This window comes from Lycorma delicatula, chromosome 13, assembly GCF_047948215.1.
Source record: "Lycorma delicatula isolate Av1 chromosome 13, ASM4794821v1, whole genome shotgun sequence".
Classification (NCBI taxonomy): Eukaryota; Metazoa; Arthropoda; class Insecta; order Hemiptera; family Fulgoridae; genus Lycorma; species Lycorma delicatula.
In genome coordinates this window covers 2813667-2834543 of record NC_134467.1, presented here as the reverse complement: position 1 = coordinate 2834543, position 20877 = coordinate 2813667, and the positions used below count along the sequence as shown (strand labels likewise).

The window sequence follows — 20877 nt, the reverse complement described above, 5'->3', positions numbered from 1 at the left end:
TAGTCACTTATTCTTAAAAAATAATACCTCCATCTTTAACAAACCAGATTACAGAACTGTTTTCATGTAACTCAACGCAATCAGCTTAAAAGAAAAGGGGCCTTATTATGATGTATCAGTTACCAGTTTTAATAAATTGCCAAATCATAAAAAAAATCTGACCAATTTACTTAAAATTCAATTAAAAGATGTATACATAAATGTATGCTCAAAATAAGTTTCAATAGGGGCCTCTGAAATGTGCATTATTTAGTGGTAATTTTTTTTTATATTTAAGATATATTTACCTTTATTATTTCACATGTTTGCATTTGGATAATTAATATGGTCTCTACACACATCTATTTTTTATCTTACCTAGTTTTATGTTTATAATCTATTGTTGCGACCTATATAATGCATTATTAAGTTTCAATGACAGTAAAGGGTTAATTGTTTACATTTAGATAATAGAACACTGATTTTTAAAAGTTTGCATAAAAAGGGATTGTCTAAACGATCTTATGATCGTGCTGGCGATGAATCATATTGCCACTCCAGGAAACAATTGCTTAGAAACATGGAATTAATGTTTTTCTAAAATTGTACCGTTCTAAAGCACACATAAACTGTATAGCCATTGTTATTAAAAAAAGAAAATATGTAGCCCTAATTCTTTTTTGTGACATTAGACATTGTACTGCTTTATGGGAGAGTTATTTTTGTTAAAACAGTTTGCAGCAAAATTTAACAAAAATAACTCTCCCATAAATATCATCCCTGGAATGGAAACTATGAAAAGTTAGTTGTTAATTCAAATTTAGGGTCAATATTTTGTTCTGAGTTCAGTAAGTCAAGCCTAATGACAGCATATAAATGAAAATTTCAATTAAAATTTTTGAAAATTAATAAATATTTTCTCTCATTTCTATTTGTGTTTTGAAATATTGTGACATCAAAAAAAATTAACGTTAAAAAATTTAACGTCATTGTATCTTTCTTTGTTGTTATTATCATCGTTTTTGTTATCTTTAAAACCTTTACCTGATATTGCAGGAGCAGTGTTGCTATCCGTTAAAAAATCTTTTGTATTACTTTTGAAGAAATAATCTTTTTTTTGAAATCGTGTTATGAAGTTTGTAAAGTGTTGACTCATCTTCCGTTTCTGTTGTTTGTTGAAATGTTAAAAAACCAGAAGTCGAATAGAAAAGAATATAAAGCGATTGGTGAAAAGTGGTGTGTACCTTAAGACAGAACATTTATATGTTAATGGCTCCCGATACATTTCCTTGTCATTATTTTGTTATTGGGTTGTGTAATTAATAATATGTTGTGGCCTGATATATATTGAGATATCTATTTAATTATGGATACTACTCGCTATGTGAACAAAGAATTTGGCAAGCTACCATTAGATCTGAAATCAAGAAAGCTAGATATCTGGAGCTTTCTGGAATCATAATCGATTAAATATCATTAAAAAACTCATGAGGAAAATACTCGCCTGAAATAATAGTAAAGATTTTCATCCAAGAACTTGACTTATTGAATAAGAAATAAAAATTACCTGAAATATTGTAAAATCCAAAAAAAAAACTATTATTTGTATAAAAAGCTTTAATTAGATGGTAAAATACTGGAAAGGAATTTTTTTATCCAGGGTAATCAGATTATTCAAAAAAAGAGCACAGAGTATAATAGACACAGTTTAAAAAAAACCAACAAATATATATATATATATATATATATATATATATATAAAATGTTTAAATAAAACCACTGAAAAAGAAAAATTACTTGATTGCATTAGGCGTATCTGAAAAAAGCTTTGATCTCAATAACACTTTGTTACTGTTGAAGATGATTTATATCAAGTAGGAGCAACAAATATTTCCATTAGATTACACAATTGCATGACTGCTAATTTAATTGTAGGTAACATTCTGAGTGTCCTTTCCAAGTTACAGAAAGGAACTTAAACAGATTTGCTTATTTCACATTGCATGTTTTCGTGCAGGTCATGATAAAGTTAAAAAGGATAGTTTGATATCTGTAAAAAATGCAAAAGATTTGGCCTACATTTTGTTGTAAATAATAATGTGATTTTAAGTACATTAATTAGGCAAAGTTATTTAAAAATTTGATTTTAGATTTATGCCGATTTGAAGAAAAACTCTGAAAACATTATTTAATATTTTTGAACCCCATACAGCTATTTGCAGTGTAAATAATGTCATTTTATGTCATATAGTGTTTTTTTTCTCTTTTTTTATAATAAAAATTATAATTATTAACTAGCACTAGATAGGGAATCTTGGAGAGCTGCATCAAACCAGTAAATGACTGAAGACAAAAAAAAAAATTATTGCAATACTTTATGTGAAAACCAAGTCTCTGTGTGTTTTAATTTACATTCCGAGTTGATTTCAATTATTTCCTTCCTATTTTTTATTTATTATTTTGTTCGTTTCAGTCAAGAATGTGTATTTGATAGAATTCATTTAATTAAATTACTTCAATCTTTGGAAATATTTATGTAAACAGATAACTGAAAAGACCCAAATCATTGTGTTAATGAATACACTGTAAGAAAAAAAAAGTTTAAAAAAAATTGACAGAAATTGACATGGAAAGGGCATCGATAAACTCCAATGTAAGCTGATCACCGGCTTTTGCAAACAGTAAAACAAAGCTCAGCTTGTTCAATTTTCAACTTTAAAAAAATACCATCTACCAGAAACATTTGCCATTCTGGGCATTAAACAAAGAGAAAAAGTTAGTTTGCTTTAAAAGACATAATGGATAGCATAGCTATGACTATTTGTGTAGTATACAGCAATACAGAATTCAATCGATCAACAAAAATAAATAAACTGAAGGATTCCCTGTCTCATCAAGTCTGAAGTCTGCACTAAATTATCAAGTGTAAATATTTAATCTATAAGTATTGTAATACATATAGGCCAAACAATTATTAGGATTTTTAATTACTGATGAATTACAAAGATGGTAAATAACAAGACAGTTTTATTTTTGTAACTTTTTTTTTAATCACTATATATATATATATATATATATATATTATTGAGCAAAATATATTGCTACATAATATAATACAAAGTAAATACATTAAAAAAATAACAATGGAAACATAATAACAAATTAGTAACACAAAACAAGCCAAAATATATATAAATATATATATTTTTTAATAATATTTTTTGGCACTATACATTAATATTTTTTTTTTTTAATTTGTTACAAATTAAATTTTTATTTAATACATGGCTATGTGAATTATAAATACATACAAGCATATTAAAATTTTACCTGAATACAAATCATTTATGCAATTTACATGTTAAAAAAAGAAATAAAATACATAACGTACATAATAAATTACATTATATTTATAACATAAATAAAAATTATATATTACAGAATTTATTTATTGATATTCTCAAAAACAATATATAAAATATACAATAAAAACATATTTACAATAAATACTAAGTAAAATATTTATTTAATTACATCTTTTTTTATGCCCTAGGAATGTAAATGATATTAAATCGCTTCTTACAGCTTGAAATTTCAGACTAAACATTTTACGACTAAAAACACAGAAAAGAAAGTTCAACTGTGGCATCGTTCATTCAATATTTAAAAGCAAATAAACATTTTTTATATAATATTTAAAAGTGCATTCCGGTTATGTTTATGATAAATATAATATTTTGTTATCAACAAGCTGTGTCCTTGAACTTATAAGATTTTTGCAATACACAAACTACAGTAGACGCCAATACACATCCACAAATATGTAATTACATCCTAATTTATATTTTGAATTGCTGACTGAAGAAATCTAACAGTCAAGAAATGCAAATTTTATATACCTAAAATTTTGAAACATTCTAAAACTCTTTCCCTTATTATATTCTATGCTATAACAAGGGAGGTAAGTAATAGTTGTCTAAAATTGACCTATCAGCAATATATACCTACATTGTTACTATACTTACGTTATTTGCATGTAATGTGTTATACACAAAATGTTATATTTAATTGACATAAAGTGCTGTATTAAAAACCGCATATAAAATTTGCATATTAAACTATAAATATTCCATATAAAAATATAATTTTAAAAATCTGTTAATACAATAAGTTTATCGATAAATCATTACTGTCAAATGACTGGTTTAAGGCAGCATTTAGAAATAATTTTTATAACGTATAGCTTTTTATAAAGCTAAATAACTTTTTAATATATAAAATATATTTAAATTTTATTTCTTTTATTTTGTTATCGTAAACATTACGAACATAAAAAACAATAATTAACAAAAGTTTTCAATATTTAGCAACAACTACAGATGGTATTTAGTTATAAATTACATTAATTGTTATCATTTAATAAAAAAAAGAAGCATAATAAAAAAAATCGACAATTAATAATTACAATCATATAGTGCTTAGTTATTTTTCTAGTTAAGTATTATTATTTTCATTAAAACATACACATCTTCATAATCATTTTAACTCAAAACTTAACAAATGATTAAAGACTACAAAAAATTTAAACACAATTTAGGAATCAAACTCAGGACCATCACAGTTCTAAAGCAACGATCATTTAATGACTGAACTGCTATGGCGATTAATTCAATTATTAATATAAAACATAATTATACATCAATCCATTTATGCAATTTTTTTTTATTATTCCATATTTTATTATTTATTGATATTAATAATAATAATGATGATATATATTGTTATTTTTTTAATAAACCAAACAATTAGTTTCTTTTACAAAATAACAATTTTTAAATAAAATCATTTACAGTTAACTTAAATTTAGTTTCATTAATGAATTAAAAAAAAAACTACTTGTGAGTACTTATCAGAGAGTAAAAATAATGAAAATTACAAAAAATATGACTATAGCAAACGAAAAACCAAGCGACAGCCAATTTACTGAAATTTGTATAAGTAACTAACTTTCAAAAAAATTCTTCCTAATCTACTCACTATAAAAAAGAAATATAAATTTAAGTTTTAATAATATTACTCTTAATCAAAATTGTTTTAGTTCAAATTATTAATATTCGAGGATAGATAGAGGACATGATGATTTGTTAATACGTACACAAAGTATGACAAAATGAATTACATGTATATCGCATACAGATACGCAATAATATATGAGCGTAGAATCCAACTGTAGCTTTCATAAACGTGAAAAATTATACCGTAATAAAATAAATAACAAGAATTTGTAAATTCACTCAGACTGCACTGTACACTGTATTTTATAAATAGAGAGTTTAATAACCCTTACGCTGATAAACTATAAACAGAAAAAAATGGTCAAGGAAGGTAAATATTTTAATAAAATTTAATTAACTAAACATTTTAATTTACAATAATTTTTAACTTCAGGATAAATAATGTGTTTTTAATTCTATATAAATAATATCACATTAGGATATGTACACCGTAAGAAACTATCCACAGATATATTTATTTATTTTTTGAATGGAGGTCGTTAACCCTTTTAACTCAAGATCTAATATATAATGAATTTACTTTTTTTAAATTATTTATGGCCATTTTTAATATAAAAATGCATAAAAAAAGAAAATTTGAATTTTATTACTGAATTATATTATCAGAAGATATCTTATTAATACCGCTTAAAGTACGATGATCTCATGTGTTCACCGGGGTGGGTTTTTTTTAGCTTATTTGTTTTCTACTATTTTTTTTAATAAATAGTGATTTTTAAATATCCACATTATATTTTGTAAAGAAGAATTTAGTCAATTTTTACAATCTTTCATGATTTGTATCGACCAATTTTTAATTTTAATTATATTTTTATTTAAGTTGAACTGTATTCAAACTACATCTAACTTTGCAAGATTGTACATAGTATGATTTTCTATAAAATAAGTTACCGTATACTTTCTTCATTATTAGTAAATGTTTATATACATTTTAAAAATTCAGTTTACTGTGCTTTTTGTACTTTATTCAACACTTATGTAAAAAAAAAATATGTAAAAGAAAGTCCATGTTTATTAAAGATGATCATCACAAATTAGTATTCATTCATGAGATTAAAAAAAATATATACATACTTTTTTTAATAATATTTTTTCAATAATATATAATCAAAAATTTATTTTTTATAATTCTGAGGTGAAATTTTAAAGATATATATATATATATATATATATATATATATGTAAAAAAAATTGACTGCCCTTTTTGGTAGAATATATCTAAATTTATTTAAATTTAAAAAATACTCGTAAATTTTTTATGAACCGATGGGAAACAATAATATACATTTATAATAAAACAAAAGATGGTGTGGATTCAGCGGCTCAAATGTATATCAAGTATTCCATATCATGTATATCATGTACCACAAGAACATGGACTTAGGCTTTGCAGTTTGCTTTACTAAATGTTTCTGTAAATGTGGACATTTTATTGAAAGAAACTGGAAAGTCTATCCCAAGATGTGTTTTTCATAAAAATTTAGTCAAACGATTAACGGAAGTACATCATGAGCACGATAGATTTACCTGTCTCCTGTGGATATTACTGCTTTAACAGTATAAAGAGAACACGTTCAACAACAGGAAATACCAGGGAGATAAAGTAAAGGAAGATGCATAATATGTTGTCGATGCAAAGGTAATGGCAATACTGTTTGATGCACAAAATGAGATCATTTTGTATGAAAGAAGAAAGAGGTTTTTTGCTAAAATTGTAGCCAAGAAGGAACAATGGCTCAAAATAATCACATTCATCAGAATTTTTATCACAGGTACTTTCAGTTCGTATAAGATTATTTTAAATTCTATCGCATATATATATTTTTCTTTTTTTGCCACAATATTTTATATTTTCACTAGAATTATCATAATTGATTTGTGTTACTTTCTCCTAGCATTGCACTCGTTAACGTTTGTAGATGATGACACATGTTTTGTGGTAACTCCATTGTCAAAATGGGAAACAGAGGATGGAAAATTGAAAATACTCAAACTACAGGTCTAAAAGTAGTTTTGAGAATAGAGGTACTCTGAAATGTGTTAACTATGGGTGATATAGTGATGATGCTAGAAATGACAGAAAATAACAGTCAAATTAATCATATTTATTGAAGATAATGAAAATTAAAAGATAAAAACCAACTAATAATTACAAACATCAAAAGTCCCTACTTTTTATTATTTATTTATAATTAATGATTATTTAATGTATAATTTTTTCCTGCATTCATATATTATCATTGTTATTACCATTAACATTATCATGATTATAACTGAATTATTTATTTGAAAAATTATGATCTCTAAAGTTAATTTGAATTCTTAGCAAAATTTTTATCACATATCAAAAAAAAAATGTTATACAAACAATAAAACTCAAATAAAATAATTCTGATAAAAAATATATGTTTTGTAAAATTAGTAACTACAAAAAACACATGAAAAAGGTCATAAATCCTTGTATGGAATGCAGTTGCCTGTGTGACTGTAACTGTTAAAAAAAATGATAGCCCCCTCCCCACAGAGTGAACCAGTAAAAAAAAAGCAAGGGTTACAAATTTTGGATTTATACAACTCTAAAACCAAAGAAAATTTGGAAACCACAATAAGAAAAAGAAGATTAAAATTAAAATTCCTTGAACGCATGATCTATATGAATCTAAAATGATTAAATAAACAAATTTTCCCAAAACTTTATACACTAAAAAGCCAAGCACATGAAAAAACTTCAAAACTTAAAGATACAAAAGAACTGTTTGGACAGAATAATATGCAGAGAAATAATTTATAATACAAAAGTCTGCAGATGGAAAAAGAAGAGCACTAGAAGAAAACAGACAGAAGAAAAAGGTACGCTCTTGAGAAAGCGAAAGAAATATGGAAAAAAAGCAAGAAAGAAATTTATATTGGCACGGTCAATAGTAAGCTGCTTCAAAGTAAAAAAAAATTATACATCTGTAATAAGAATCTATCAGAGAACATTTACACGTCATTCTACGATCATTTTGAAAATAATTATTACAAATTAATTAATCGGTAATGACAAAACCCTCCTGAAAAATATATTTCAAAGGATAATGTTCTACGGTAAGTCTTCTGGTTTCATAGGTTGTAAAAATCATAGGAAATTTACTCCAGTTCCTTAACCGGTATAATAAAAATTGTATGTAGTAAAATTGTTACATGCAGTTGAACGATTCAAAAGTGGAGGAATAGCCGTTACTGTTGATAAACAACATAAGAAGTGACCAAGTGAGCTTTTGATTACAGTTTTGCACTCTTGTATCGGTAAACTCATTAAAGAAACAAGTAACAGAAAGAAATATTGAAAATTGTATTATAATAATCTGTACGTAAAACAACTGCATCGGTGCTGAATAAGACGAATGATGAATTTCAAAAAGCTTACTGACCGACAGTCATCGAGAAATAGACTTCATAATTATAAAGAACTATTTGATTGAATGAGATGGATTTTTAGAAAGAATAATAATGTGCGATAAGATCGAGATCCAACATTACCAGAACTGAAGTCGGCAAAGTGGAGGTATCACTACTCTCCAATCAAAAAAAAACTTTAAGACCTGACCATCGACCGAAGAAGTAATTTATGCAAACAACCTTTTGGGGATACTAAAAGTCTAAAATCTCTGCAATTTTTTCAGCGGTCAGCATATTACTGCGATGAAATATTACAAAAAAGAACTCAACCTCTGTAATGCAGAAAAAAATATACAATTTACAGAGAAAAATTTTCAATCGCTGCTGGAATTGAAAAATCAGACTAAGTGTTCTGAATTTCCTCACGCTCTTCAAGGAGTCATTGCACAGAATACTGACAGCAACAAAGAAATAAAACCAAATATAGAAATTCAGTCAGAATTTGAGACAACAAAAATAATGAATATGCAATTAAATGTATGTATACATAAAAAAATATTGTTGTTAAATTTACTGACATGTAAAATCATATTAAACACAATTGGTAATTCGGCTTCATTTACTGAATGACTATTGTTATAGCAATATCTACCGATCAAAAAGACAATTTACCAAAAAATGCAAAACCATAATCCACTCTATAACACATTTTAACTTTCAAATATTACATTTTTTATTAAGGTTGAAATAAAGAAATAATCACCTCCTTCTATCACTTCTTCCTGAAGAGGTTTCTTTGGTTTATTAAAAAATGTTAATAAGAGAATAATCTTTAAAATCCACTTTTAAAGAAAAAAATGTAAGCTAGGCCATCCCATTCTAATCAAAGATTAATAATAAAAAATGTTCTTATTTGACTGATTTTCGATTATTTTGTTGTTCCAATAAATAGCTACCGGATAACACAAGTAATCTATAACGTTGACGTAAATTACGTGCTCTGACATGTGATGAAATAATTTCATGAACATGATTACCAGGAAACCATCCTTTTTCCCCATCTCTTGTTCTTTCTCCATAATACCAACCTGAAAATTAAAAAATACATTAAATTACATAAACATAAAATAAAATAAAATATGGAATGTGTTCATAAAATAAGAAACCGATTAGAAAATTGTTCAAAATATAATGAAAATTTACTTCTGAATGATTTTATTACTAAAGAAAGGCCATTTCTTAAAGTACTTTTTAATATAATTCCTACAAGTACTAAGACATTTATAAAAGAGTGGATGTAATGTCTAACAACCTGTTTATAAAATAACAGCACTGGTAAATGTTAAATGTCGCATTTCTCTTTTAACATCTCACATGCAGTCGCATACCTGTGTCTTGTCCCCGGTGATGATGAGTATAAGAAAACTTCACTCCTTCTTATCTCTGTATCACTCGTAAAGAATAAACTTCGCCTCAGCAAGCAACAAAATTATAAACTGTCTGTTCTCATGAGTTTTCTCATTTATGAGTACACCTCATAAATTCTTTTCATCAAAATGACATTTCACAGTCTGTGAATCTAAAAACGTTTTAAACGCATAAAAAAAACTTTTTTCACGGTATCTGTAATAAGGTAAGACAGCCCAACACAAAGCTGTACTTATTTTTTGTATAAGCCTCACATAAACTATTGGAACATAATTTTTTATGAATAGGGGGAATCAGAGAATACCTGTAACATGAGAACTGCCTTTTGTTTATGATGGTAACACTAAGGTTCTACTAAAATGAGTAATATTGCAAATTACAAGTTATAACTGGTTTCGTTTGTCTGTGGGACAATTATTTTTTTGTTTCATATTTTTATAGTGTTTTAACGGTTTATGTTTACACGGGGAAAAGGTAAATAACCGTGATACATTTATTATGATCAGAAATTTCACTTGCTATACATTATTTTCTTATCTCTAAGGATCATGTTTATATAGTTCAAACTTCTTTTCCAAAAATTCATCATCTTTTCATTCATTTTTCATTTCTTTTCAAATTAAGAATATATATATTTAGTCAAACACAAATATTTTTAATTTTTGTGGTATCTCTTCCTAAACAAACTGATAAAACATGCGGTAGACAGCGATCGTTCTACACGTTCTGAAAAATTTTTAAATAACTAGAAAATAAAATAAAACATATACCCGGTTAAATGATATATTTCTGATAATTTACTACAGACATACAGTCATGCAATCAGTAGAATTTACCATATCGTTGTAGGCAAACTTATACAACTTATTTTTTATCCTCCTATACTTATTTCTTCTTCTCGTTCTTCTAATATATTCCTTATCATGTCTTCAAAGTAAATGTTGAGCAGTATTGCTGAAGTTTATTTCACGTATGTCTTTCAATTGTAACTTTTTCTCTTTAAGAATCTCTATTCCTCCCGTTTGACTCGGTCAAATGTCTTCTCTAAATCTATGAAAAACAGATTCATTCCTCTTCCTCTCTCTAAATATATCTATCCAACCGTCCTTAATATCCTGTTCCTTTAAACTACTTTGCTCTACTCTGTTGTAAATCTCTGTTCCTTACACTTTCCTGAGGCCAAACTGTTCCTCTCGTGCATTCTCTTCCATTATTCTTACCGATCTTCAGTTTAGAACTTTTAACAATATTTTAGTGGGATGGGCAATTAAACTTTCTGTTCTGTGACTTTTGTGGTACCAGTATTTTTTAGAATCAATATTATTACTGTTTCACACAGTCTTCAAGCCATTCTCTCGTACTACATATCATACTATACAGTTCAAATATTTCTTACCTGTTTTCCTCATTTAAGCAGTTACAAAATTCTATGGGAAGTTCATTTATTCAATTTGATTTTTTAATCTTCACTTCTTTAATTGCTTTCCATACTTCACATTTTAATATTGATGTGTATCCTTTATCCTCTTCAGCTACCTCCTATTCTTTTTCTACGTTTAGTTCTTCAGATTTCTCTCTTGTCAACATACAGATCCTCCATGTAATCTTATAATGCCTTCTTTCTTCCAATTTCTTTAGTATTTCTGTTGCCATATATACTTTCTTGACTTTATTTTCCTCTTAACATCCTACTTCTTCCAGTCAACTTATAACAGTGCAGCTAATGCTGCACTGATGATCCCTACAATATTAATGACAACAATCATTACCCTAATTCCACTTCAGCATTTATTACTTAAACCATAAAACATTTTGTTCTGCTTGTAATTAATAAATTATCCATCGTTCTTATTATAAGGTAGATAATAAAAAAAAGTGATAGTTATAAAAAATACAATACATACCATCAGTCATTTTTCTCAGTACGTTAATAATATCACCTTTTTGTAATGACAATTCGTCTGGTTGAACGCTAATATACGAATGAATTCCAACTACTTGTGGACAATCCCAAGATTCATATATCGATTCACCGGGTATTTCAGATGTAGGTGGTGCAACCGCTTGCATCCATCGTTGTCGACATGTTTCAGAATCACAGCTTAAAAACTGCAAAAAAATAACAGGAAATATAATAATCAATCACAATTTGATAATTCTCCAATAACTGAAACAACTCAAGGAGTAGCACCCTGGAAATTTAAACATATTAAATAAGGATAAATAAAATGCTGATGCCAAATCCTTCTTTGTATCATCATTTGATTCAAGTTAAAGCCCTTAATTTCTATTAGGCTTCCTCAACTTTTGTTATTTTTGTTAATCTGCCCTAACTATGTGTATCTTTTCAAACGCTAACTTTTCCTAGTTTAGTATTTTATCCCAAAAATATTTACTTACTTTTCCATTGCTTCTGATTTTTTGCTTTTTTAATCCACATTGCTAGATTTTGCTAATGCAAGGAGAAAAAAGCAAGACAGAACCGTATAACAAGAATATTGAATATATATATATATATATATATATATATATATATATACCCTTACCTAAGTAATTGTCAATGTACTTATGTTTAGTGTAAAATTTTTATTAATCAGCAGATGTAAACAATAATGAAATATAAAGTTTTATATGATTCTTACCACCAATCTCCTAGTAGATTATCCATAAATAGTAATAATTTTACAAGATTAGGACATACTTTCCTTCACAAACTTCAGCACATATGTACTTGACAATGTGTGAGGTGTGTTCAAAAGAACATTGAACTTTTATAATAATGTACAATCCAGAGAACACAGAACGTATTCTAATATGTGACACCGACTAGTGGTGACTTTTGGAAACACAAAGCTGTTTAAAACATCACATTATCATTTTTAGTAAGTGAAAATGAAAGCTCTTAAGAACAATTTATTTGTGTAAAATTTTGCGTCAAACTCTGTAAACCTTAAAGACATTTAAAATGATTTTGCAAGCATTTGAAAAAGAGTGTATGAGGAAAACGTAGCTATACGAAAGGTTCAATTGCTTTAAAGGAAGAGATCATTGATTAATAAAGATCCCAGATAATAACAATGCTGTAATTCTTCAAGATCACTGTTTAACTTTGCGAGAGACTGCTGAGGAGGAGGGAATCAAATAGGATCACGATATACAACTTTAACAGGAAAGCTGTTAAAATGTGATATTCATCACATTTACCCAAAATTTGCACTGCAATTGCCAATCAAAGTGTAGAGAGAAAATTATATTAACATAAGTCACGACCATTTGACCGGAAAGGCTTGGCCCATTATGAATTGTTCTATGCGATCCAGTATATAAACAAGGAATTCTTATCTAAATTTTACAACCTTTGAGAGAGAGGTGTAAATAGAAAATGGCCTGGGTTGTGGGAAAACCAAAATTGGATGTTGCACCGTGACAATGCCACCGGCTTGCCTGGCAAAACAACCGCCGCGTCTTAACCATTTTACTCTACACACTTGGCCCTGGCAGACTTTGCCAAATTGAAGGTAATCTTGAAAGGATGTCCTTTTCAAACCACAAAGAAGATTCAGGAAAATGCAATCAGGTTCCACAACATCTTAAAAAAATTATTCCAGAAAATGTTCCAAAATTGGAAGAAACATCGGAAGCAGTGAACTGCCCTCAACGGGGAATAATTTGAAGCGGATAAGCCTATATTAAGTTGTAAATACGTTAATAGTTTTTATCACTTGAGTTCAGTCTTTTTTTGAACACGCTTAGTTTTATATTAAGCTGTGAGATCTAGAAAAAATCTGAGACCATGATACTGGTTGCAGATAGTATAAATTATTATTTTAAGGAAAATAAAGAACAGCACATGCATCTACCTAAAATTAAAGCGGCAAAATGATAACCGGCAAGGTATGACAATATTATATTATAGAACAGCCGATTGCAATAGAAAAGAAGTATAAAAATAAATAATGTCAACAGAAACAGAAAATATAAACACTTACCATTTCAACAAGTCTTCCTTCATGATTTTTTAACATGGCTAATTTAATTAAGTAACGAGATGAATTATTTACGACATCATCTTCTTCATTCATTTGTATCAAATTTTTCTGGCAGTGATCGATAACAACATAACCATCTTCATTACTAAAAGAAAAAAAGGATATAAAAATTAGTTATGTTTTTTAAAGACATCTAAAAATTAACTATATCTAAAATGAAAGTAGCGTGCAAAAAATTATATAAAACCTATTATACTGATGATAGTAGTAAAAAGATCATAATATGCAATGAAACGTAGATTTAAAGCTATGTTATTGAAACAAAAATTTGATCCTTACAATCAGTAGAGAAGAGTTTACAGAGCAAAAAAAAAGCATATCGAAGTCATATTGACAATAAAAATGTCATTTACACTAAATTTTTGCCTGAATGGAAGACACTGTAAATTGATATAACTACCTTAAAATTTTAAAAATATTACAGGAAGAACTCTTAACTTTGGTGAGACAAGTTTTGACCACTTCACCGTGATAATGCACTCAACATCTATAAATATTGTTTAAAAACAAATCATGAAATGATTATTCTTACCAAATTTTCCCCCTAGACTCAAATCAATGTTGTTACAATGCCAAACATTTAAAATTAAGAAAACAAAATTTTAATTTATAATCAGTACTTAAATTGATTCCAAACTATGCTTTTTAAGACTGTTTTCTGAAACGGAAACACTATTAGGATAAATTAAAAAATCAAAGAGGCGATTATTTCAAGCGTGACAGGGACCAAGCTCTCCCTAATACGACCTAACAAATGTTTGGTTATTTTGTTTTTAGTGTATCTACTACCGTACTATTCAAAATTATTCTTTAACAGTTTATAAGGTTCTTATTTTATGTTTTGTTGTGTTATTTACTATAGTAATGATGAAAAATCCATGAAAAAATTTAAAATAGCAATAATTGTCAGTGTAATCCGGAATAATGAAAGAAATATGTCTGTGTAATATAACAACAACACAATTAATTTTATTTAGCAACAAAGGCTAATTATATGTACAAATAAATAATAACTTCGACATTTATAGGAAAATTAATGATGTATTATATAATTTTGAAAAGTAAATCGGTTTGATCTATCACAAATATAACATAGTAACTACCATATTTTAGTTCTTGATTGTAATTTTATTTCAGTTTTGACTTTGTTTTACATTCTTGTGGATTTTAGTTTCTGGAATACTGTAACAAAAAAAAAATTAATCATAATTTTTCTTCTTTTTTATAGCACATGTAATTATCATTTCTCTTTCTAGTATTTTAGTTGTGATTTTCACTATCTGTGATCAATACTGTTTTCAGACTCTGGTGTTCTTCGTACATATATAATACATTAAATACAATTCAATTGCCAATATAAAGCCGGTCCAATAAAACAGTGGCCAAAACCTTTCTACTTTATTAAATTTATTGCACAATCAGGCAATTTATTGGGATTTTTTTTTGTGTCTCAAGAAATAATAATCAGATATAAAATAAAATCACATTAAATTAAAATACTAACCTCTTTCTCTTGGCCAATAACAAAACATCATTGAATAAAAATAAAGTAATTTTACTGCCGCTTTTTGTAAATCTACGACCAAATGTCTGCCTGGTATCCAAATTCAATTGAATCACTTGACCGGATCTAACCAGCCAACGATTTTTTGATACAATAGGTAAAGTTCTTACATCTTTACTAAAATCTAATTGACTACTTAATTTCATCATTTCAATAACACGTTCTTGTTGACGTGTTTCTTCATTACACCTTTGTACAAACTGTAACAAAATAAATACATATAATATAAGAAAAAATGAACTTTGTTTAGAATACTGTATTAAAATAAATATGATATTCCAATTAGAACTTTATTTTATATTAACTGAGATAAAATTTCTTTATTCTGAATTTTCCTTATCAGGTTATCACTCAAATTGATTTTCCTTTACTTCCATTTTTTTTTTCTAACTTGAACATAATTACTATATTCTATGCAATCAAATATATATTCTAAATACTACAGCTTTTGCTGCAGTTTTTACCCTTTATACAAGACATATTTTTAAAGTAAGATCAGTTTTGAAATAAAACAAAACTGAAAAATATGAACAAACTATTACTACAAAAACTACATTTATTTACTACTTTTCTACATAGATGTCTACAATCTGAACACATTTTTCAAAGTGTTCCTCTACTTTCTTCATTTCCTAATCAAAAAATTCCGCCACCACTGACTTAAACTGTGCCACAATGTATGAAGAAAAAGAAAATAATCTCCAGGAGCAAAGTCAGGGCTACAGGATAGAACATTAAAGATTAATCAACAAACTTTTGATCGCCTCACTGACTGATTTGCTAAGTGGGACCAGAAACTGTCATGCAAAATTAAAATCTCACAGGATAGCATCCCACATTTGTTTTTTATACTGTTTAAGATTTTTTAATGTCTTTTTGCAATACATATTGACTTTCACACTAGTTTTGCAATTACTAAATTCAACAAGCAAGATAAACCAAAAAAACCAGTGTAGCTTCTCCAAGCCAAACTGGCACAGGCCTGATCTAGGCGATGGTTGCCTATATAGTGGGGCTATAATATGTTACTCTTATACAGTAGTGATCAAAGTTTTGGGAAAATTTAGTACTTTTTAACTGGATTCGAATTTTCAGATGAAAATTAAAAATATCTCAAAAACAATTGGTTCTAGTGCTCTGAAAAATTTTTTCGTCCCCCCTCTAACAAGACCCTATCCGCTCTCAGTGGTACCCATCAGATGATAATATTTTCAAAAGCCCCAGGGTGCCATTCAGAAATTGGGGAGGGGTCCAATGGGGTGCCACCATAATATCTTGGCAACCAGTTGTCTGATTTTCATGATTCAAATGGCGTGTGTATCAGCATGTCGAGTGCTAACTGTTTAACACATCGAATACACTCTTCATCGACCGGATCTTGGTTATCCAGAAATTAAATCGTTTAGCTCTATGTTTCGATTGCACTCACCCACTGTAAAACATACCGATCCAATCTTTAGCTAAATATGCTTAAACCTGTGCACTAGTGCAGCTGTAAAGTATAAACTTATAAAGACTATAAAGTAGGGCAATGAGAAATTAAAACATAAGTTTCATCGATGTAGACGACTGGTCTTCCTTCAACTCAATCTACATCTTCTTCAACTTTATTCAAATACACAAACCGTTTGTACTGAATATCATGTTTTTCAATAAGAATTTCCCTGTTATTTCTGATTTTCTTCCATTTTAAGTAACAAATGTCTGTAAGCTACGAAGTAACAAAAGCTTAACAAAAATGTCTGTAAGCTACTCTTTTGCCCATTAAAAACTCCCATCACTTTCTAATTTTGTGGCAAGTTTCCTCAGAGAAGGCAACCAGCCCTTGTTTAAGTAGAATTTTAACATTTTATGTCATATGGCATTCCGATCCGGTTGTAACTGTCCGGTTTTGTCACTCCCTTTTAGCGTTTTTCCTTTGCGAGAACTGAATTTTTTTCTGAAGCTATTTCACCAGTAATTCATTAAACTGTTCTTTCTGAGACTCCTGTGGTACACGCAACATGTTCTACAACTTTTTTGGTGTCACTAACAAACATTTCAACTGCAGCTTCTGCCTGATGTTCTTCATGCAGTTTACATTGTGTATAATGTCTTTTCCTTGGTGGTGAATGTCTTTTCCACGTAAATTAGACGTAATATGCAAGATAATAAAATCAATTCACTATCATAAGAATAGAGCTGACAAAAATTTCCTAATTTAATGCAAATAAGTTACTTTTAAAATTTCACTTAAGACTTCAATTACTTTCAAGAATTGGAACTCAAAGAACACTATAATCGGATGATAATCTTACTCTTTGGATACACACAATTAACTGGACAAGTTTTAACTGCAAATACAGTATAAATTTGAACAAAATTATTTACAAAAACAAGTTAGTCTCTTAATTAATCAAGAACGGTTTGTATAAATAACGATTTAATGTTTCATTTGAATATTTAGAATGACACATCATTCAGTTATTACTTACACAAACCTGAATAAAGAAATTTTTTTCATGCATGACCCATAGCCTAGGCTACCATATGGCTGTTCACCGCTCCCAGAACAAAGGGTGAAGAGCATAGCACAAACAGTAGACATCAATCTTATGCGAGTTTGGCTTGGATATTTTATACAGTTATAAAACTATAAATAAATACATTTAGGGCTAAACACTAATCAGTAACAGCTGATTAGTCTGCATAATATGGCATAACATATCTATTTCAGTATCTAATAAAGAAAGAAATTATTAATTTAATATATATCAACCAGAATTAAATAAGTAACTAATAAATACAAGACATGAATTTGTTCACCGATTGGAATAAGCAATAGTCATACCGTATACATACTGTTTTTAATCGAGTAGCATTACAAACCCATGCTTATCAAGCAGCAACATATAAAGCTATGCTGTTCATCAAATCTATGCCAATTCAGCTTGGACAAGCTATAACCATACGCTTCTATACCAAACATTCTCATTTGTTCAGCCTTTTCAAAATTAATGGCATCACTGTCTTACTTTAGCATCATTCATAATATTCAGCTTGTGAATATCAGCTGCAGATTTGTTTTTGCCATCAAAAATTGGATTACTCTTTATACTTCACACACAAGGAAGATTACAAATAAGACTCATTATAAATATATAAACAACTAAAAACAAAATGACTAAACTTTCTAATGGTTGACTATTAATTAAAATAACTGAACTATATAAGCGCCATCTGTTTACAACATTATAAAAAGTAAATTCAAAATGGACCTTACTTTAAAAACACACCTTGTACATCCCTCTATTATCAAATTAACTAAATCCTGATATCATAGTATATGGCCAACCTAATTATTTTGTTTCTTTACAAAATTTTGGTACAATATCTCTCCTCTTCTATTTGTTTTACGAACCCTTCATTTTATAATTTATCAACCCGCCTAATTTTTAATATCCTCTTGAATAAGGTATTAACTTTATTCAAGCGCTACATTCTACACAAATAATTACACGAGTATTCTTCAAATTCTTGGATCTATAATTAATATTAGCATTTAATATCACACTTCTATGTTGCATAAAAGCTTTCCTCGCTTGTAGTGTCACTATGTTTTCTTTACTCTGTTCTTTACCGTTTAACCAAAAAATTCAAACACTTCTGATATATTATGTTCTCCTGTTTTTAATGTTTAATACCTCATTATCCTGCTTTCTGTCGCAAATCATTATATTTATTTTATTCTTATTTATTTTTAAACCGAATACATACCCTAGCAATAAATTTATTCCACATATTTATTTTCTCTACCTTACTTTTGATGTCTGCGGGTAGAAATGTATCGGCCAAAATTAACATTTTCATTTTTACTCGTTGGATAATTAGGTAACTGTCAAATTTTTCCTTACAATTCTTATTCATTTCTCCTTTCTCCTACAAACAATTTGAAAAGCGATTGGGATTCTTATTCAGAATGAAATTAGTCTTTCTTCATCTTCTCCTTTTATAAGTGCTACCTATGTCCTGTTCAAACTTTAAAATACCTCTATTTTTCCTACATGTAACTCAAAATTTTCAAGAAATTAAAAACATTTTATTCTACTCTACATTAATCAATTCTTTTTGCAGATCAACAAATGCCATATTATTACTTATAGTATGGTACATTGTCAGTTGTGTTTTAATCTAATCTTCAACATCACTCAACGATCGTCTATTTTACCCGTGCTCTTACTGAAATTAAACCTGTATTTTATCTTCAGTCACCATATTCCATTTATCTGTAAACTACCATACAGAGAACTGTTAAGTATGATATTTTAAAAATACTTCTCAAGTCACATGAGTTGTTTTTATACATACAAATTGTAATTTTAAGCTACATTCTCAGAAAAAAGTAAATGATTTTTATATATAAAAAAAAAGTGGCAATCTTATTTTATTGATTCTCTCCTAGTAAGGCTGTGCTCATTCACAAAAGTGCTAACATGAAAAAAAAATAAAGAAGTAAAATGTAGGTCTATTTAAATTAGATAAAAGGCTACTAAAAGAGTAAAAGAAAGAAACCTTATCGTTCAAATCAGTTAGATTTGAAGGATAAATAAGTACTTCTTTCCTCCCAGTCATTTAATTTATTTATTGTTATATTACTGAAGTCATGAAATACTTTTACTAGATTTTCAACCGACTCTATTATAGTATAGTTCTAAAGTATGAGATCTTTCTAAAATGTTTCTAATTTTTTTTTTTTATATAATGCCAATGCAAGGCGATAAGATAGTATTGCCTGGTAAACTATACTGTCTTCTCTTGTGATTAATTTGCCACTGTTCTATCATATTACAGTGATTATACAACAAGATATAGCTGTTTGTTCACATGCATATGTTTTATGATATTCAAGTACAATGAATCAACGCTAAATTTTATTTAAAAACTCTGCAAAACAGCTACACCATAAAATGATGCAGTAAGTTCATGGTGATCAGTGTACAAAGTGATATAATGAAAGTTTTCAGACAGCAAATGATGATAACCTCCGTTTAGAATTGGCCTCATATCATCTGACAACACTCAAAATTGTGTGAAATTTAGTCCCAATCATCTTCTGAGAGTCTGGGAAATAGCAAAAGCATCCACACTACATAATATGGTTCAAAACACAATGACATCATTATAAAAAAAAAAGTTACTTCAGGTAGCTGAAAAATCTGTCCCATGACATACTGAATGTCGTCTTAAATCCCTGACTTTCTGCCCGAAACTAGGAAGCAGACCTGCTCACCGACTTGTCTCTAGTCGACTTTCTTTTAAAGGAAAAAGCTGAAGATAGTAAAAAAATTTACAACAGACCTAATTGGAGTACAGAAAGAGGCCTATAAGGTTTCCAAGACCATAACACTACTGGAATTGGTCC

The 20877-nt window shown here is 28.2% G+C and overlaps 1 protein-coding gene across 5 annotated transcripts in view; it reads right to left on the bottom strand.

Annotated features, from left to right (window-relative positions):
- Positions 1 to 3118: 3118 nt before the first annotated feature.
- The window catches only part of LOC142334073 (uncharacterized), a 337489-nt gene continuing 319730 nt past the window's right edge, over positions 3119 to 20877 (bottom strand). For 4 of the 5 annotated variants that reach the window (XM_075381743.1, XM_075381746.1, XM_075381745.1 and 1 more), the window contains 4 exons: positions 15417 to 15676; positions 13853 to 13997; positions 11768 to 11972; positions 3119 to 9523 (listed from right to left, as the gene is read on the bottom strand). In XM_075381743.1, the coding sequence (XP_075237858.1) occupies positions 9345 to 9523; positions 11768 to 11972; positions 13853 to 13997; positions 15417 to 15676 (789 nt within the window). In that variant the 3' untranslated portion in view covers positions 3119 to 9344. The remainder of the gene's footprint in view (positions 9524 to 11767; positions 11973 to 13852; positions 13998 to 15416; positions 15677 to 20877) is intronic. The other variant, XR_012758761.1, reaches the window with a different exon arrangement.